This window comes from Eucalyptus grandis, chromosome 11, assembly GCF_016545825.1.
Source record: "Eucalyptus grandis isolate ANBG69807.140 chromosome 11, ASM1654582v1, whole genome shotgun sequence".
NCBI lineage: Eukaryota > Viridiplantae > Streptophyta > Magnoliopsida > Myrtales > Myrtaceae > Eucalyptus > Eucalyptus grandis.
In genome coordinates this window covers 13,982,359-14,003,776 of record NC_052622.1, presented here as the reverse complement: position 1 = coordinate 14,003,776, position 21,418 = coordinate 13,982,359, and the positions used below count along the sequence as shown (strand labels likewise).

The 21,418-nt window shown below is 39.5% G+C and overlaps 1 protein-coding gene and 1 pseudogene across 3 annotated transcripts; one reads left to right on the top strand and one right to left on the bottom strand.

Moving 5' to 3' along the window:
• Positions 1–8,712: 8,712 nt before the first annotated feature.
• LOC108955759 (WUSCHEL-related homeobox 8) lies at positions 8,713–9,780 on the bottom strand. 3 transcript variants are annotated; one of them, XM_039304526.1, is made up of 2 exons: positions 9,444–9,778; positions 8,713–8,882 (listed from the first exon to the last, which is right to left on the bottom strand). In XM_039304526.1, exons 1-2 carry the CDS (start codon positions 9,655–9,657, stop codon positions 8,797–8,799), a joined length of 300 nt encoding a protein of 99 aa, XP_039160460.1. In that variant the 5' UTR covers positions 9,658–9,778; the 3' UTR covers positions 8,713–8,796. The 3 variants fall into 3 exon arrangements, with proteins under 3 accessions (XP_039160460.1, XP_018719675.2, XP_018719676.2); XM_018864130.2 differs by having other exon boundaries at positions 8,713–8,894; positions 9,444–9,772; XM_018864131.2 differs by lacking the exon at positions 8,713–8,882 and adding an exon at positions 8,901–9,002 and having other exon boundaries at positions 9,444–9,780.
• Positions 9,781–13,695: 3,915 nt separating this feature from the next.
• LOC108955974 lies at positions 13,696–21,388 on the top strand (annotated as a pseudogene).
• Positions 21,389–21,418: the final 30 nt, after the last annotated feature.

Here is a 21,418-nt window from a genome sequence, read left to right as displayed (position 1 = left end):
CGACCCGAACACGAAACACGTTTTATATTTGTTTCGTGTTTGGGTCGTGTTCGGGTCGGGTCGGGTCGGGTCGGGTTGGGTTTTTTGACACCCCTAATGGAAAGTAATATTGAGAAGCATGGCTTCTCTCTTTTCCTTTATTTTTATTTTTTATACTTTTCTCTCCTTTTCTAGCACATGTGAGAGTGTAGAGAAGTTATAGATCATTAGATCTTTCTTTCTCTTCCATCGTGGTTCTAGACATACTCCATGTTTTTCCTGGAATAAAATCATCATCGGCAAGCGACAAGCTTAAGCGTTGAATTTTAGATGAAATTGCATAGAAGTAAAGCAACCTACTCATAGACAACAAAAGGAAACCTCCAACATGGAAATTAATAGGAAAAAAAAAAAAAAAGCTTTTGCCAGAAACATACATCCAATGGTGAATGATGATGACACGAATTGTTGAAGTAAGCCGTTCTTTTGGGATTGCAAATATATGGGAGATTTGTAGAAAAAGAAAAAGGAGAATGGCCTACGAGAGAGAAAATAGAGAGGAGTGAGAGGCCGGGAAAGAAAGAAGAAGGAAAGTGCTCCATGAGGAAAAGAAAAGGCAAAAACAAAATAAAAACAGTTGCCCAAATAATTGAAAAAGGGACCATAAAAATTGTACCAAAAAGTGATGGCCCCACAAGAGATAAGATGGTTAAAACGACAAAAAATGAAGTGTCTAAATTATTAGAGGAGCGGAAAAAGTGTGACCCGTCACAATTTAGTGAGAACAATAATCTAATCATACCGACATTCGGTAAAGAAGAACAGGACAAACTTGCTCGCCCATGCACATGGCAAACATGTTAAATTTTTATTTTATTTTTTGTTTCATTCTCTATTAATTTCAATTCCAATGTAAAATAATTTCCACGCAAAATCTTCACTTTTTGCACTATGATGCACCTGGATTTGAGTTGGATCCCACTTCATCCACTTTTTAAGTGCGGAGTGAAATTGTACACCTCAATATACCTTACACCCTCAACAGCCACCCCATCACCCCCATTTATGGTGGCCATCATTTCCCTTTAAATATCCCACCTGGATTGCATGTCCCATAGGAAGAAAAAGAGCAACTCTCTTACGTTCAAATTAATTAGGAGGTTGCTATGCCACAAGGGAACACAGAGTAAGCCGCCTACTTTGCCAAGCATGTGATGTACGCGGATTGGATTTTGCAGAGTCAAAAAGACACCGATGAATGAACTTTGGGTCGGATTGAGACAAAAAATCAAAGTCTGCTATATTGACTAAGCGAAGAAATAACAGGGGATTGACTGAGACAACCATGAAAGCATATAGGGCAAGTTGGATAGATAGAGATAATGACGGGAATTGAATGGTTGAATGAGACAACCGTGGAATCGTATGATAACTTTGGGTCGGACTTTGTGGACCAACCATGATAATATCATGTATCAACCTTCTTGGACCGGCAATTCCCGAAAGACCGCTAGCTAACAAGAAATGAAGATATAATCAGTTCTCATAAAACCTAAGAGTTGCTAACTCCCCGTGTCAAAACCGCAGCTGCGAAAGAAAGAGCAACTAGAGATGAGTTACCTAAGCAGATACACAGAATTGTTTCCTTGTCTTTGGCTTCTTTTCTCTGTTTCATTCAGCCCCTCTTTGTCCATAAGCACACACCATATTACCCGGTAAGTCTCTCTTCAGAAACTAGATATTTTAATCTCTCAAGAACGAACATCTGAGATGGGCTTCTTTTCCCTAGGTAACACTGGTAACCGCTAAATTGGCATTTGGTACAGAGAATTACTTCAAGAGACTCTGGTTTGGGTTGCAAATAGGAACCACCTCCACGTCTAACCCATTCTCTTCAGAGTTGAAGCTCCTTCGGGAGAGTAATTTAGTCATACTCGCTTCATCCATGCCTAATTCAACTTTGGTGTTGACACTTAAATTTTATAATTTTATTTAGAATTTAATCGTGTATAAATTTATGAATTAGTTGCTAAAAAAAGTAAATGGTAAAATAAAAAACTTTCATTAAAATGCATTGTATATATTTTCATTAAAATCCATTACGTGTAGACATTAGGAGTATTTACATAATTATCACTAATTATTAAAATTAAAAATTTAAAAATTTAAAAATATTCAAAAATTAAAAAAAAAAAGTAAAAAAGAAAAAGAAAAGTAAAGTAAATTTTATTTTATTTTATTTTTGGTAAAGGCAAGTGATGAAGTAAATTTTTTCATAAAAAGGAATAAGAAAAATCTAATGGGGCTGAGTAGAGGGCTTTCTTCATGCGTGGGCTCACCCACCTATCTCTTTTCCTTTTCTTCCTTTTGCACTTGGGCCGGCCCATCTCCTTTTATTTCAACTCGACCCGCGTGCAGGTCATCTTCCTCCGCTCATGCCAACTGCCATGTAGAAGACCGACACCGTGACACGCGACACGACACGACACGACACGCCGACACGTCATTTCTTAAAAATAGAAAATTTCGACGTGTTTCGACACGTTATATATTAAATATATTTTTATATATAAATACATAAATAATAATAATAATAATAATAATAGCCCATAATTAATTTACACGAAAAATATTAAATAATATCATTCATTATTTTAATTTGTTACAGTAATACACAAAACTTATAGGAAAAAATATTGTTTAAAGAAAAATACTGAAATGATATTTTTAAATTTATTTATTTATCATATATAGGATTTTTTATTACTTCTTTCATAGTAAAAGGCTTTTTAAAAAATAAATCAATTCTAAAAAAAACAAAACTGAAAAAAAAAAATTGACAAAAAAATTGACCCCGTGCGTGTATATGTATAGCAATTTTATTACTTCTTTTATTACTTCTTTTGTGTAATATTTATATTTTGACCCCTCAAGTATTAGAATTTTTAAAATTGACCCCATGCGTGTCGAATTGCTTGTCGGAATTCGGACTTGCGTGTCGGAGCGTGTCGGAGAGAGTTGACCACGTGTTGGATTTTTCGACACTTGTTGACCGCGTGTCGGAGCGTGTCGGGACGTGTCGGACACGTGTCGGAGTGTTGGACACGACACGAAGGCTTTCGGAGAGTGTCCGTGCTACATAGCCAACCGCGCTTCTACAAAAAGAAGGAAAAAGAAGAGAGTACGAGCAGAGAAAACAGGGCATCGCCAAGGAGCAGATGGCGGCGTGATCCGCAGGTCGATCGAGTCCGGGCAAAGGCGGGCGGTGGCGGGGGTCATGCACGCTTGCCGTTCACCCTTAAAAGAGAGGGGCTCGCTCATTTGTTCGGGGGAGAGGGTTTTAAGCAAGAGTTTTAAGCGAGTGAGAGGGAGAGAATCAAATAGTGAGAGAGCTCGAGAGGGTGGTCGACCGTCGCTAGAGTCCATTCGTCAAGCGACGTCCTTGCAGTGCTTCCCCCGAACCAGGCAGGTCTTGTGCATAGCTTTTTGATTTGTGTCGAGTTGCGTCGCCTTCCCGAGGATCTCGCTTCGGGAACATCGTGGGATGGCCAGTCATCGCTCGATCCATTACGAGTTCACCCTCCCATCGCCGCTACCGAAGCTGAGTAGGGGCCCGTTCCTGCAAACCCCGCTGCTCCACCCTATTTTGGTAGGAGAGGACGTTGAGTTTTGTTCCTCCTGTTAGTTACACGCGTACTGGGCTTCTAGGGGTTAATGTGGTTAATTTCGAATGCCTATTTGATGATTTTTTTTAAGTTTGATGCCGAGTCCGAGTACAAAAAGGGTTGATATCGTTCTTCCGTTCCACGCCGACCACATATTGGACGATATGTCTAAGCCGGCCTAGGCGCGTGCATTATCGATTCCCATGTGTTCTTGAACGCGGATAAGTACGTTTTGCATGTTATGAACCTTTTGTTGTTTACGAGTTGTCGTTTGCATCATCGGGCCATGTCTGGGCACGTCCACTGTGTTTTATTTGTCTCCCATTGGTTTCCTGGGTGTGGTGGTTGGTTGTAAGTGGTGCGCGGCTCAGAAGGGCCGGCAATGATGTCACGAAGTGATGGTGGCGGCAAGCGACGAGTTCAGCCGGTGCTTTGTTTATAGTGCTCGGCGTGAGAGAATAGGTAGGGCGTTTGGCGATGGAGGCATCGGAAGGAGGGGCCAATTTCGGGCGTGGGAAGAAACCATTGAAGAAGAAGAAGATGGGCAGAAAGAAGAAATAAAAAAAAAATGTAAAAGTGGAAAAAGACAAAAGGGAAAAGAAGACGCTCGGAGAGGAAAATTCTCGGGGAAGAAGACCAAAAGGGATGAAGTAAAGAAAAAAAGAGAATAAAGAATAAAAAAAAGGGAAAAAAGCAAAACAAAAAAAAAATAGAAAACTATAAAATGGCAAAAGTTGGCTTCGGGAAGGACTGTTGAGCAGAAGGTGTAGGGAAAAGGACGAAGAAGTGAGGAAAAGACAAAAGAAAGAAAAAAATCATTAAAAATATAAAAAATGAAAAAAAATGAAAAATTTATTCCTTTTTAATCTGACGGTGTTGAATCCGAGTTTAGGTCGGGTCAATGGGTCGGATTGGGTTTACCCGGTCCAAACCATTTTTCTAGAATATAATAATATTAAATGTTAAAAATTTCAAAAAAATTAAAAAAATTTCAAGAAAAATAAAAACAAAATCCGAAGAATAATAAATATTAAAAAATTTCCGAAAATTCAAGAGTTTTTAGAGAACATTAAAAATTTTAGAAAATATTGAAAATTCGAGTTTTTTTTAAATAATTAAAAAAATTGAAAAATTATAAAATTCACAAAAAAAAAAATGTCAGAAAATTCAGAATTTTATTTGGAAAGTTTTTAAAACAAAAATTTCAAACTATTTTCTTAAAAAATGAGAGTTTCTTAACTCTAAAGCGTGCTAACAAAAATTGAGTAAGCCCTTAGGACTCTACCTTAGGGATTCAATTGTCTTCAAAGACAATTACTCCTATTTGTATGCTCTTGGTGTTTTGATCCCTTTAGTCCAATTAAGATTGTCATTTATCTTTTCCTTAATTTTAAATATTTGCTCTCCCATGCAATTTATTTAAATGCTTTCCTTGGCTGCTAACTATTATTTTAATGATTGCGTACCTACATGATCACCTCGCATGTTAGTGAATTGGTCTAAAATTAATGCAAACCACTTGACAAAATTTCTTTTTAAAATGAACAAAATTAGGTTCCGAAATGGCACTAATTAGTTAATTAGTGTAATCAAGCCCTCGACCTTAGATTCTCTGGTTGCATAGGAAGTAAGGTACACTCTCATACCTCCCTTAATTTCTAGCCAACCCCAATAGGTTAATAACAACTCCTTATTACAAAATTCCTATGAATCCTCCAATGTCACACAAGGTATGGGTTTGGGAAAGCCCGTGCCTAATTATGGGTTGTGGGCCCGATCTTTGGGCAATACCCCTAAACCCATTTCCTCCCCCCGATGGGTAGGTCGCAACATTCGGGAGTGCTCCTTGATAGTGGAAACTTCATTTTAAGGAAGACATTTGATGTGTGTATTGCTTGGCTAGGAAAGGGGAAATGTATCTTGATTTGCTTGGATTACACGAGTGGAATCCATGGAATTGGAACACAATCCCGTGATCACTGCTAATGAGACCCGAAACCAATCAGCCTAACCGGCCAACGGCATATAACCAATTGGATAAGCTTGAATCTAGTTTGGTGGATTGGAGAAGCAATGTGCTCAAGATTAAGAGAACATAAGGCCTCACCCCCTGTTGCCAACGCGCAAGTGTTGATTGGCCCTCACAACCACCCTAATAGAGTTGGCAACCCTTGTCCTAATCTAGTCAAGGACTTGTAGGCCTTCGCCTGCTCGCGATGATGACAAGCGGCCTTGGCCTATGTTTGAGTGAGAGTCTTCCTTAGGGCTCCTGACCATATCTCGCTCGGGTTCTTTGTTTCCTTATTTTCCCTCATTTAGGCCTTTTTTGTTTCCTCATTTTAGATTTTTTTTTTTTTTTTTTTTTGGTTTATTTATGTGGCGCCCATATATCCTTAATGTATAAAAATATATATCATGTTAACATTTTTCATCACCCAAATTTGGTGGAACAAACGAAAGTTGTCAAATCACACAAATTTAATCATTTTTAAACCTTGCAAACTTTTAAAACTTTAGGATCCTATTGCATTTAAAAAGAAAAAAGAAAAAACTGATACTCACGCTCTTGATGGAGACATAGGGCGCGTTTGGTAACGTTTACGTTCAAAAAATTTCGAGAAACGAGAAATAGAAAAAAGTGTTTTCGTTCGGAACAATTTTTGACCAAAAAGATGCGTTTGGTAAACTTGTTCCAGAATAAAAAATGAATAGAAACACATTTGGTAAATTTATGTTTTTTTTTTTCTTTTAATTTTTTAATATTTTTCATTTATTTTTCATTTTTTCCTTTCTTTTTTTTTTTTCTTCTTTGGTGGCACCTCACCGAGCCACGGCGAGGCTCGCCGGCCCCCGGCGAGGCCGAGCTCGGGCTCGCCCAGACCATGGTGAGGCTCGGCCTCGCCGGGGGCCGCGACGCTCCGGCGAGGTCGCCGACCCTCGACGGCATCGCCCCCCTCGACGGCCGGCCGCCGGCCATGGCGAGGCCGGCGGCCCTGCCAAAGAGAAAAGAAGAAAAAAGAGAAGAGAGAGAAGAAGAAAGGAGAAACAAAAAATCGTTTCTTCAAAATCGTTTACGGAACAAGAAACAATTTTTTTTTTTGTTTCTCACTTCTATTCTTTTTGTATTCCTAACAAAAAATAAAAAAAAACAAACGCAACCAAACGCATTTCTGTTCCTTTTTGTCCTCGAACAAAAAAAAAAAAATCTGTTCATAAACAAATTTGAGAAATGAAAACATGCAGGGCCATAGCCACTTCTCTTGTTCATCAATAATTTAAATTTGTAGGATTGACAAAACAAAAGATTAATAAAATATCCCCAAAACATAGGACACTGAGACTTGGTATACAATGTCGACTTTCTTTTTCTCGTGTTATTTCCACTCCTTTATTGGCTCCTGCCACCCCCTATCACATTAAATGACTACATTGTCCCTTCTAGGTCCCCCTTTGATTTAAGATTATTTATTACCTTCTTCTTCTTCTTCTTCTTTGCAATTTTACTAAAGAAAACTTACCCACATCCCTTACAAATTTTGGGCGCGTTTGATAACGTTTCTGTTCAAAAATTGTTCCAGGGAACAGAAATTAAAAAAAAAAAAAAGTGTTTTTGTTCCGAGAACAGTTTTTGAACAAAAGAATGCGTTTGGTAAGTGTAAAAAAAAAGCTGTTCTTGAAATAAAATAAAAAAAGAACAGAAACACGTTTGGTAATTGCATTCAATTTATGTTCCTAGAATAGAAAAAGAACATAAATATGTTTGATCAACTGTACAAAATTTCTGTTTTAAATTTTTCAAAAAATGCTTTTTTTTAATAAAGTTTAAATTTGATATTGAATTCTCATTCTCATGAAATGCTCATTAATTTTATTTTGTTCATGGTGAGTGAAGAAATGTCATGCTCACCAAAGATTTACCACAAATTTAGGTTGCTCACGATTTTCACCGGATATTGGATCATGCAAGACCTTAAAAGTAAATTACTACGTGAAAAAGTTGTTACTTCCTAATTTCTCGACTGACACCATCATGGATGGACAATTTGAGGGTGTTTTATTGCACTATTATTTGGCATCTAACAAGCAGCTAAATTTCATGTTATGAACTCTATGAATAAATTACTGTACGTAAAGTTAAATCGCTACCTTTAAGTGAGATGTGAGAACGAAGCACGATTATTGCAGCTTAAGTAACAAACTATTGCTTACAAGTGCAATGTTTTCGTGTTACACATTCTCGGATGCATCCTTTCTTGTATAAAGAAAGGTCATTTTAGTTGGATGAGCTCAGCTTATTTAATATTAAGTCACACACTACTCATACACTTTATCTATTCCCATTCATCGTTGAATTCAAAATTCAACATAAATTAGTATCGAACGCCAAATTATTTAAAACATGTTGCGACTAATAGTGAATTGGAACTTTTTCTTCCGCAATTTCTATGATTAAATTACCTTTTTTAGCTTTAAGAAGTTCGATGAGAAAATAATAATTACTTTCCCACGAGTTAAATGAAGACCTGCCCTCCCTTTTGAGTCCTGCGCTTGTCATAGAGGTCACATTCCTCAAATTGCATTACGCATGCACGCATGCACGAACAACACGAAAATGAGAGAACTGCTCTCCTCAACCATGAATCCATCAAAGTCAATGGCCAAGGTAAAGAATTCTGCACGCTCAAGACAAATTGATTGAACAGGTGCACGAAATCATGCACATACATAACTAGATCAAACACAAAGTTTCCCAGATTCTTCTCCAACAGTAGGTAAGCCACTAGGACAGAAGGAAAAAAGGGCCTAACTCCATGGTCTATCTAAATGCCCGCATTCTGAAATTGCAAGAGCCAGAGTGATTTGAATAGAATATACAGCGCTCATCCCGCTCCCGTAAACAAATTTGTGCGACACTAGTCCATCAAAAATCCAAACAAACTAGTCAAACTAGCGTATGATCCTCAGTAAAATCAGTTCCTTCACAAAAAGCAAACCGAACATCCAACTCTGCAAGATTAGGCTCCGACCAAGCAATGACGCCGCAAGCGGCAAAAGCTAAACATCAGCATCAGCATCAGCATTAGCATGGCAGGCAAGTTATGCTATATGGAAGAAAAGAGGGGGGGGGGCAGATCCGTGGCACCGATCAGCATCATCCACTCATGCCGAAGTCTTCCGCAGAATGATACAGACCATAGGCTCCTCGTACCTCCATTTTCCCACCCAGATGCTCATTTCCTGCAAGACCGCCTAGGAACATATCAGAAATTAGCAACTCCACATGTGCTTTAGGCAAAATTGGCTTATGCTAAGGAACATTTGCAATTCAGTTACCATCATCGATGCTATTACCCAAATCTGAGATGGGAAACCCATCATAATCATTACATAGATAGCAGGGAACAGTCAAAATTCACAGTAAATATATATGAAATTAAGAATCGATGAGGCATATTTAGACTAAAAAACCAGTGAATGTTGCTGTTACGTAGAATGGAAAAGCTTGGGAGGGTCAATTGAACAGTTCTTTGCTATCGAATTGACCAAAGATTAACTTCACCAAGAACTGTTCATACCAATTTCTGAATCTCTCTGTTAGGATAATCAGCAAATGCATGGATATAAAAACACTTCTCTGCTGATATCATCGCTAAAAATCACCTAATCTGTCGTGTTTCATCTAGATAGTGTCTAAAAGCAAATCTGGAAATGATAAGACTCTAGGTTATCAAATCAAATTACACCATTATCAATCTAGATGACTCCCCTTAATAATAAGGTGTATATCTGAGTATGTACCTGGATTTGGCAGCATGGCATCATAGAAAGATAGCTGGCCTAGGTTCCTATTCCTGGATCTCAAACTGCCATCTGAATAAACCATGCTCTCCACTTTGGTCTGTGAATCAGCAAAATGAAGATTTGAGCTAATCTCAGGGCTGTGGAAGCACAAATCTTCGTTCCTTGATACAGGATTCTGCTGAGATTGAAAGATCTCAGGTTTTGTCTTCATCTCCTTTGGTGACTCAACTTCCGCTTCTGCCGAGCGAGCAGAGCAGGGATGCTCGCTTGAGTGTCGTTGCGCTGCTCTGTCAAGCGAGCAGAGCAGCGACGCTCGTCGCTCTACTGCTCTGCCTAGCGAGCAGAGCACCGACACTCGCTCGAGCGTCACTCCGCTGCTCTGCTGAGCGAGCAAAGCAGCGACGCTCGCTCGAGCGTCGCTGCGCTGCTTTGCTCGCTCGGCAAAGCAGCCACGCTCGCTCGAGCTAGCAGAGCAGCTCAAACGAGCGTCGTTGCTCTGCCGCTCAAGCGAGTTGGCAAAGCTGCTCTGCCGAGCAAGCAGAGCAGCGATGCTCGCGCAAGCTGGCAGAGCAGCTCGAGCGAGCGTCGTTGCTCTGCCACTCGAGCGAGCGTCGCTGCTTTGCCGCTCGAGCAACCAGAGCTGCTCTGCCCAGCGACCACAGCAGCTCTAGCGAGCAGTCGTCGCCCAGATATGCCGTAGATTTGGGCGAGCAACGCTCACTTGAGGCTCGAGCGAGCTGTCGCTGGAGCGAGCGTCCTGGCTGTCAGCGAAGGTGGCTCAGATTTGCGAGGGGTGGCTCTCGCCGAATCCCTCTTCGAACGGAGAAGGAGGAGCAGCAGAAACTTACCTGGATTTGGAAGCTTCAGCCGGTGAAGGAGCACCACCTGTCGGCGCTGGAGAGTCAGCCAAGTGGGGAGGCGCCAGAGAGTCAGCGGAGTGGGGAGTCGCCGGAGAGAAGGGAGAGACGCCGGAAAAGGGTGAGCACGAACGAAAGCCTTCGGGCACGAACGAACCCACCTCCAGAAGTGTTCCGGTTTTGTTCTTTTATTTTTGTTCTTTTTAGGCCTTCAAGAAGTGTTTCCAGAAGTAAGTTTTTTTGTTTCTTTTTTTGTTTCAATTTTGTTCTAGAACAAAAAAAAAAAGAACAGAAACGCAAACAAACGCGTTTCTTTTTTTTTTTTTGTTCTAAACAAAAAAACACAAAATCTGTTCTTAAACAAATCCAAGAAATAAAAACATGCACGCCCTTTTTTTCACCATAGCCACTTCTTCCATGCCCATTACATTTTAACGTTTCCTTCATGTTTGTCTTCTTTTGAACTTATTCTTCATTATTATAATGTAAGCACTAATCATATATTGGAGTAAATAATATTAGTTTTATCTGCAAATTATTTACTTTATTTCCTTAGATTATCCTCATGATTGTGAATTTTTCGATTTTGATTTTTGGTACAAATTTATGAGAATTTACATAAAAATTGAATATTGCGGTTGATGTATGCATTATACACAATTTACTCAAAGATTATCATCTTGTGCTTAAGTTTTTTTTTTTTAAATAATAGTTTCACATTAAATATAGAACTATACAACTCATTAACAAAATAATTATTTTTTTGTAAAAACCACAATAATTAATTAACTATCTAACAATTAGAATTTTTAGAAAGAAAAAAAAAAGAGGTACACCAATTTTGTTCTAAATGGAGAAAGAAAAGGAAAATACCAAAAGAAAAAAAAAGGAAAAGAAGGCAAGCATTAGTCTTAAATCAAGAGAGGGCCCATATTTAACCTTAATAAATATTGTTCAGGAGAAGCATGAGTACTTTCATCTTTAGAAATTGAAGCAGAAGAAAAAGAAGAAGAAAAGGAAAGAAATAATCTTAAATCAAGAATGAGAGATGAAAGAGATAACATAGTCAATTCAATATAAAAAGGGATGTTAGTAACCATTTAAGGGATGAAAATAATGAGAGTCTTGTTTTTTAATATATTTTTGGTCAAAGATGTTGATCACATGTTACTAAGTGGAAAAAGATAAATGATTTCTAGTGAGAATTTCCTTGAAAAGGAAATGCATGTGTCAATCGAGAACAAATATCTCTCTTCTCAAGTCGTGACATTGCTTAGGCTTTGCAAAAAGAAGAAATTATTATTTAAAAATCTAATTTTTAGTACTCATATATTCAATAGCATATTTTAATTTTTAACCGGCTGAAACTCACCAATTAGAAGGGTGATGAGAGAAGATATTGCTCTCGTAATTGCCCTTGGTTGATACTTGGAGGGACTTATTGTATAATCGACCAATAACAATATAGATATGATATTGACTTGGACTTTATTGTATAATCGACCATCCCTGTCCACAGTGTCGGAATGTGCTCAGAAGCTCCACTTTCTTGACTTTTGGGCGGCTCTGGGCCATTGCTTGACTTGGGCTTTTCTAAAGACGACTGCAACTCTTCAACTTCAATCGGATCCTTCTCTCTCTATATGCATCCCTTTTAGTATGGAGCCTCTCCACCCCATAACCAAAGCCGCACAAAAATCTTCTCTCTCCATTGCACAACTTGTCTCGACATCAGGTACCAAATGGAGCCTTTCCTATTGTTCGTTCTTCTCCTAATACGAGCTGGGATTAATTGCCATGCCCATATCAATCACCTGTGTGCCCTTTCGACATGCGGTGAGATCCGTAACTTAAGCTATCCCTTTCGATTGAAGGAAGATCCAAAAGGTTGCGGCGACTCGAGATTCGAGTTAGCGTGTGAAAATAACAGCCCCGGCCCAGTACTATCTTTGTTTGCTGTTCGATATCACGTGAAAAGGATAAACCCGCCCAGCAATTACGGGGAGGTCATCACTGGTTATATGGAAGTGGTCGACATCGGACTGCAAAAGAGCAACTGTTCCTCCCTTCCTCTCCACCAGCTAATGCCATCAAATTTCAGTGTTGAAGAACATGAACGGTACTCCATCCACTATGGAACCAGGGTGACCATTTTGTCTTGCTCAAAGCAAGTGAGACATCCTTTATATATTGACACAAAACCGTGTATAGCTATAAACGGTTCATACGCTGTCATCAATGCAATGGCCTCGGATATTGAGCATTTTTGCACCATAACCACATCAATACCTGCAGCAGAATATTTATGGGAAAAAAGAACAGAATTGTCCCGGGAGAATCGTACGATCTCCTACAACTACATCCACAATGCGATGGCCGACGGGTTTAATCTCTCCTACTGGGTATGGCCGCTGGGCAAAGCAGCTCACTTTTGCTTCTGGGGCTTCAGAGGGCAAAACCACATATCATTCGACTACTGTAAGTATGTCTTTCCATCAAAATACTTTGCCCGAATCAATATGCTAACATTTGGCTCTCGCTATAGCTCTTGTGCATCAATCGATGGGACTGTGATTGAATGGTAAGAAAATCAAAGTAATAGCTGCAAGTGACGTTTGTAAAACTCCTCACCGTCGAGATTGTGTTAGCAAAACCGAGTGAATGGAATTAGCCCTTGAGGGGATAAAGATGACATGCAAATAACTAGTTCATCATGAAATACAATCATCGTTCTCCAAGAGAAAATGATGATAACAATCATGTCGTGTTGTGTTTTATTCCTATTCTAACAATGATGAGCGAATATAGCAAGTACTGAAATTAAGTTTGTGTTAAGTTCACATTGAACATCTCAAATCTTAAAAAACATTAAAAAAAAAATTTTACTTAGTTCCTTTTAGGAGTTTTTATATTAGCTCAAAGTACCTCATCTATTCAACTGCTGACTTTTCTTTTATATAGAGAGTTTCACAAATTGGGAAATAAAACACTAAGAAATTATTGTCTGGAGCTGGGATTCTTTTTTTTTTTTTTTTTTTTTGGTCAATCTTACTTTATTTCTACTCTACACTCACTCTCAAACTTTTGCCCTGCCTCTTGTAGGGCGTGGGAGTCGAAACCCACTCCTAAAACTTACGCGTCCCCATCCCATCCCCCCTGAGAAGGTGGAGATTTGAACCCCTCACCTCTCCCTTCCATGTTGGAAGGATGGCCACTGGGGCGAATCCCATCTGGAGCTGGGATTCTACCGTGTCAAAATGCGAGTCTGCTTTTCGCCCGGGCTCCACCGCATCGAACCCTCTCACACCCACACCTTCCCCCTCTATCGCCTCTCTCTCTCTTCACTCTCTTTTTTTTTTCCCCTTTATTTCTTTTTCTTCTTCCCTCTACTCATGGTGGGAAGCCTCACCCTCAAGATCCCCATTGCCGCCAAGCCCACCTGCTTCGCCATCCACCCTTCCTCCTCCCCCTGCTTCTGCAAGATCAAGCTCAAGAGCTTCCCCCTCTGGACCACCCTCCTCCTCTACCTCCCGCCCGACGCCGCCCAACCCCCCACCCTGACAGCCTCACCTCCCTTCCAAAGGGAAGGGCGGGCGGCAGCACCATGTTCCACCTTAGCAAGTACGATCTCAATAGGCTCACTGGGAAATCCATCTTCTTCGGTAAGGTCTGCCTAAAGGTCTCCGTCTACATGGGCCGGTGTGGGGCAACTTCTGGGGTGAGCTTTGGGAGGTTGCTCGGGAACGTCTAGGTGCCTCCGGACCTCATCAGGGCCGAGTCCAAGGCCTACGTGTTCCACAGCAAAGTGAAAGGGAAGACTAGAGGGAATAAGAAGAAGAAATAAAGGAAAAAAGAAGAGAGGGAAGAGAGAGGCAACAGAGCGGAGAGGTGTGGGTGTTAGAGGTTCTGACCCGACAAGGCCCGGGCGACACGTGTCGCCAGTGAGTGGACTTGTAGTTTGACACGGTGGAATCCCGGCTCCAGCCATTATTTTCTCATAAAACACCCACCAAAAGTGAGTGCTGTCCTTCCTCGCGGAGGCTTGAGTATGTTAATCCTACCTTAGAAATTTATTAAATATAGGCACAACATATACGTAGTTATTCACATTGACACAGCAGACTTATTGAATATATTCAACTATTAATTTTTGTAAATGTCACGTCAGTTACTTATCACTTATTACCCTCAATTAATCTCTGTTTCAATTATTATTAATTTGTACCTAATTTTTAGTTAATCAGAATGCTCATACTGATTATATATCTTAATTGATATCTTGCTTTTTGTAGACAATTCTTCTTGGGGTAGGGCGCTAAATGATGCAATGAATATAGTTCCTTATGCCGGCTTTGCCCTCGGTATGGATGGTTTTTTTTCCCTTACATCTACGAAACACTCACGCATTATAGGTGAAGAGAACACTCTTTGCATGTGCTTTATAACAAATATACCAAATATACCAGGCTATGATTTACCTTGATTTTAAAGGCAAGTTTCTACGCAGCTCACTTCCTGACAGCGAAATTCATATTCGGAGCTCCATGTGTGTTGATACTCCTAGTCAATAAGTGGATGAGACGGCACCAAGCAATGGACACAAACATCGAAGAATTTCTACGAGCTCACAATAACTTTTTGCCTATAAAGTACTCTTATTCAGATATCAAGAAGATCACAAAAAATTTCAAACACGAGTTAGGTGAAGGGGGATATGGTTCAGTATATAGAGGAATGCTTAGGAGTGGCAATGAAGTTGCAGTTAAGATTTTGAATAAACCAAAATCTAACAGTCAAGATTTTATCAACGAAGTGGCCACAATTGGAAGGATCCACCACGTTAATGTGGTGCGACTTGTTGGTTTTTGCTTTCATTACTCCAAACCAGCTCTCGTCTATGATTTCATGCCAAATGGATCTTTGGATAAGCACATTTTTTTTTTAAGGCTGGTGATAATTCTCTTGATTATGAGAAAATGTATGAGATCTCTCTTGGCATAGCTAGAGGGATAGAGTACCTACATCATGGATGTGATATGCAAATTCTACATTTTGATATCATTGACTGCAGCAAGAGGAACCTTGGGATATATGGCGCCTGAGTTATTTTATAGGGACATTGGTGGTGTTTCTCATAAAGCCGATGTTTATAGTTTTGGAATGATGTTGATGGAAATGGCTGGTAGAAGGAGAAATGTAAATGCAAATGCAGAGAATTCAAGTCAAATTTATTTTCCTTTGTGGGTTTATGATCAGCTTGGCAAAGAAAAAGATGATGAAATCATAGATGAGACAAAAGAGGAAAGAGAAACAACGAGGAAGATGATAATTGTTGCTCTTTGGTGTATACAATTGAGCCCTAATGATCGACCGTCGATGAGCCGAATCCTTGATATGCTAGAAGGAGAGATTGATGAACTACAACTTCCCCGAAACCACTTTTGTATCCGATAGAAACGCCAGTTGATGATGTGGAGACTGATATTGAACCTGAATCTTCTTCAAATTTTGCCACAATTTCTAGTAGTTATTGGCATGAGCACAATAACGAGAGTGCCAAGTCTTGCTTTGTGTGATGTTTACCCTCTTGTAGAAATTGAATTCAAAATAAAAGTAGTGCTATCACTTGTAATAGATTCTAATGGTATAATCCTCGAAGCTATTTATGGGTACCCACCTTTTTCAAATGTGTTTATCTATTATTTATTTGGATGAGTTAATTTTTAAGAAACTTGTCCTTTTAAGCCTCAGTGTCGATCCGTCCACCGTGGTCCTAAAAGCTCGCACTTAAAATAATTGAGAATACATGGCAAACATGTCTCAATATAGAGTTACAAGTGCTAAAGATGGAGGAATGCCCCGGGAGAAAAATCAACTTAAACATGGAAGTGAAGACAACCATGGAATCTTAGAGGCCAAGTTGGAATTAGCCCAAAGGTAAGGATCATGATAAGGGATTTGAATGGGAAAAATATGTAGCCATAAGTTATACTATTTATACTAAAACTAGTTGACAATATTAGTGTTTAAGTTATTAAGATGCTTATTGAGAGAAAATAAATGATGAGTAAAACACGAGGTTAGACAAGATTAAGAGTGAATAGTTGATACAAGAGATAAATAACTTTTAGACTCCAAAAATAAATCAGGGACGCGATATTGAGAACAGATAGAGATACTTAGGTTGGAAACTAGTTCTAGAGAAAATGACCGGTTTAACTTTCAATGTTGAATTGTCAGTTCACTTAATGACGCAATATTGGATTATCATCAATGTCACTGTTTGGATCCAAATTAGGGCAAGGTAGTTCATTTTTCTGGTACTAGAGCTTATTCCTAAAGATAATCAATTTGCCAAAAAAGTCAAATTTAGAAGTCGCAGATGACTTTCGTTCCTAACTAGTGTCCAGTAATCCACCACTTGTTATCTTAGCTTTAATGCGTGTACTACAGACCCTGCATAATTTACACTGATGGAACCATTGGGATGGTCCGCACAAGTGACTTTTCTTAACATGACTTTGTGTTAATTGGTTTACTTGGTCATTTCAATGAAAGACTTTGTCTTGTCACTTTCAACTCAACCTTGTTGGACGGGCAATTCCTCGAACACCGCTGGCTAACGAGAAGTCAAGATTTATCGATTCATATAAAGCCTTAGAGTTGGTAACTCCGCCGTGTCAAAACCGTAGTTGCGAAGGAAAAAGTAGCAAGGAGTGGGTTGCATATATGTTTTTGTTGTGAAATAAATGGAAACCGACAAATTTTGTAATTCAAAAAAAGAAAAAAGAAAAAACTACTAGAGAAGTCAATAAGGAATGTTACAGCACACACTAAATTTACATGATTCGATGTAAGTGATAATACTTACTCCACATAAAGAATCAATAGTGGAGAATCCACCAATCACTAAGAAATTTATAGAATTATAATCGTTCACATGTTCAAGTGTTTCCGTTAAAATAAATCGCAGATAAAATATCTTGGGACTCCAAAACACTTTTGAAATTATTGGCGGACGTAATTCAATGAATGTCTCGGCCACTTGAAGAAGTCGCGACACACTAGCTGATCAACTACGGCACTCAATTCAGAGGGTGAACTTCCCCAAAACCAATTTTGTATTCGATAGATAGAGATGTCAGTTAATGATGTGGGGACACAGATAGAATTCAAAACATTTTCATATCTTTGAAGTGTTCCAACAAGTTTTGGTAATTCCCTGTCCTAGCACAATAATTAAATTGCGGGATCTTGTTTAGCGTGACGTTTTTCCTTCTTGTAGAAATTGAATGCAAAATAAAAGTACTAAAATCACTTTCACTTGATTTGAATTTAGTGGTATAACCATCCTGACTATCCATTGGTACCCACTTTTTCCAAATGTGTGTGTGTGTGTGTGTGTTTTTTTTTTTTTTCCGATGAGATTTTCTTTAAGAAAGTTTTGCTCCTCCTGGTGTCAATGTCAATTTTCCTCCACCTTCTTCTTAAAAGGCTGCAATTCAAAGAATTGACAAATGCTCAAAAAAATCAAGATGAAGGAATGCGCCCACAGAAAATAAAATTGAAGCGTGGAAGTGAAGACTGAAGACTACTGACCCGTGGCTAATGCTCGGAAGATGCGCATATTGATACGGGGGAAGAACGAAACAAACGCATGACTCCCATTCAACTTGTTGGAATAATTAAATAATAAACAGTACATTCCTCTAACAGTTTAAACTTTTAGAACAGTTAGCTATCATCCCACCAAATTTCACATAATGTCATAGTTATCCTCAGTTCAAATCTTTTCAAAACCTATTTGCATTCTCAATTAAATATGTCTACGCTTAGTACTAGGCAAAAAAAAAAAAGAAAAAGATATAGACTTAGCGTAAGGGGAAGTATTGGAATAATTAAATAATAAATTATGCATTCATCTAATAGCTTAAACTTTTAAAATAGTTGGTTATGATTTCACCAAATCTCACACAATTGTTCCTAAGTTTCATCCTTCTATTTCCTTCACATTTCTTCTATATTCAAACTTATGTATTTTCTTCTCGTGTAATTTCAATTTCAATGTACTTTAATTTCCTCGCAATGTATTAACTTTATGGACTTGGATTTTACATGGATTTCCACTCCGTCAAATCCCCTCTTCATCATGCATTGTGCGGGCGAGGTGTGCAGCTGCGGATCACTCTTCATAATCTGTAGTTTGGAATGTCTCGGCATATATTGATTTTTCGTCAAATGGTATCATATTTGTAAGATCTCGATCATTCATATGTAAAGTTCTTGGTTAAGGCAAGTTCTTCACAATACCGTTTGCATCGAGCAATGAGTCTATCTCCTCACTCATAAAAAGGTTTAACCAGCACAAGACCCGCATAGACAAACTCAAATCGGCACATCTTTCACTTTGATCTTAAGGACAAGATAAAAAGGTGATCTTGAGTAATTGAATCATCCTATCCACTTCCTCAATTTGCGCGTAATATCAGAGCATAAAATATGGATTTTACAATAGCAAAAGCTAAATCCTCATTATTTTCCCCTCCGCATGAGTTTCCGTATGAAGCAAACATTTCGCCAAACACTGATGTTGATAAGGAACGCAATATCATATTTTTGCACGGTCGTTTCAATTCCTTTACATGCTCTTTAAAGCAAGTAAAAACGGACAAAACAGAAAGGTCATTCCTTGTACCAGGTCGAAAACTGAAGGCTTTCAATGACTCTAAACGAGTCTCGATTTGGAGAACTTAAAATGGAATGAAATTGCTGCCGAAAGCTAACTCGGGCATGTCTTGATTCTGTAAATGGCAACCTGTGTGCGTTCTAGGAGATGTACTGATTGATACATAGATTAGCATCCAATTACTTGCTTTTATCAGATTTGATGCAGCATTTGTTGAATAACTGATGGGAAAAAGAACAAATCCATTGCGATGATGCAAGTATGGTGAAAATTAATGTGCCCGAGCCAAACCTTTGCAGGAAGAGATTCCCCAGTAGAAACTCCAAACCAAGTAAGAGCAAGGAGGAAGAATATCTAGCTAAACAGCGTTAAACATCATGAACAGCTTCAGAGAAAGTAAAGACGGGGTTCGAATCCAAGTGGCACAAACTTCGAGCCACTAGAGTCGATGTTTGAAAAGGACTACATTAAAGAGGAGACATCTTTAATTGAGGTTCTTCAAGTTCATTTTATCGTTATGTTCATTCCTTTAAATCGATGGGTACTTTTTCACATTTACTTTTACAAACTAGGCCAACTAGTGTGGTTAGAAAGGATTTTAAATTCTCGATATCATAGTTGTCCCCAACTGTTTCAACGCGAAAAGAGTTAAAAGCGTAGGCAGATGATAAATCACTCATGGTCAAGACGATGAGTAAGCAAAAGGCTTGCTCAATCCACCCATGCCCGCCATGCCCGAAATGTAAAGGAGTAAGCTTGGACGGCACACACCCTTCATGAGAAAGTCTAACTCATCCAACTTTAACTAGTCTGCCAAATGTAAACCTTTTGCTATGAGCGGCTTGGGCAACTCGGTCCGACCCGGCTTGGCCTATCTGGTATTCATTTTTACCTGCCGGAAAATGTTGAGTCTGTCACAAACATTCTATCCCTATCTTGTCATTATAAGAGGATTTAAATATTTTTTCTTGCCCCTTCTTCTAAGGGGAAGACAGCAAAAGGCGGAACAACACTTGTGCGCAAGAAAGCCCGAGCCCAAGTTTCTACTTAGGCTAGCTTTTTATTGGCAAATTTGTTCACTAGAGATAACCATTTCACTCTGGGTCTTTTCCTGATGAAAAAGTCATTCCTTTTGTTTCGTTCAAAATTGATAAAAATAGCTAGTCCTCGATGGAGTTCCGGTGATACGGAGTTTATGCAACCAATAAAACTCCTGGGGAGTTATACATTTGTATATTGATAAGACTAGTCACTATTATTTGAAGTTCGAATGCACCATTGAGAGAGATGAACCCACGTATGAGAGGCGCGAGCAGCGGGTTGCACGGTACAGGCGTATGTACAAGGATGCAGCCAAGAGGCCGAGACGGTACCTGATGTTCAAGGAAAATATTAGACGTATTGAGTCGTTTAATCTAGCGAGCAAGAAGCCTTACAAGCTCGGTGTCAATCAGTTTGCCTATCTCACCAACACGAGCTCAGGGCCTCGAGGAACGGGTTCAAGGAGCATATGTCTACCACGGAGGCAAAGTCCTCCAGGGACGAGAACGTCTCCGCGGTGCTCACTTCCATCGGTTGGACGAAAAAGGTAGTCGCGCCCATTAAGAACCAAGAGGAATGTGGTAAGCAAGCAATTAATTACCTACTGAATTGATTTTTGTTGGTTAATAATGATGACGAGATAAAGAACTACTAATTTCGGTTGAATCTAACATAGCTATTGATTCTTCCAAAACTAACATGAAAATTATGGTATGAATGCATATTGAAATTGATCCCCTACCATGCAGGAAGTTGCTGGGCGTTCTCGGCTGTGGTGGCTGTGGAAGGAATCATGGAAATTACGGCGGGCAAGCTAATTGCTCTCTCGGAGTAAGAACTTTGTGGATTGCGACATCCACGGCGAGGACAAAGGTTGCCAAGGCGGTTGGATGGATAGCGCCTACCTATTCATCAAGAAGCATGGCTTCGCCAGCGAGGCTCAGTATCCCTACACGGGCACTGACGGCAAATACAACACGAAAGAGGAAGCCAAACGGTCCGCGACAATCAAGGGCTATGAAAACGTCCCCGCCAATAGCGAGGAGGCATTGTTGAAGGCCGTCGCCAATCAGCCGGTCTTCATGGCCATCGATGCCGGAGGTTTCGAGTTTCAAATCTATTCCAGTGGAGTCTTCACGGGAGCTTGTGGGACCGATTTGAACCGTTGGGTTGCCATGGTCGGATATGAGACGAGCAAGGACGGCACCAAATATGGGCTTGTCAACAACTCGTGGGGCGCATATTGGGGCGAGGAAGGCTACATTAGGATGCAGAGGGGCGTCGATGTCAAGGAAGGCCTTGGCAGCATAGCAATTAGGGCCTCTTATCCATCAGGAAAATTACCAAAAATAAGTTAAACCTATTGCAATTGTATCAATTTAGTCCTA

What these genes read in the sequence shown, in the direction of transcription:
- LOC108955759 (XM_018864130.2), bottom strand. Translation starts at nt 9,657, where the DNA reads ATGAAGACAAAACCTGAGATCTTTCAATCTCAGCAGAATCCTGTATCA. An exon ending in TGCCATGCTGCCAAATCCAG is followed by an intron (nt 8,895 to 9,443) that starts GTACATACTCAG and finishes ATATGTTCCTAG; the next exon opens with GCGGTCTTGCAGGAAATGAG.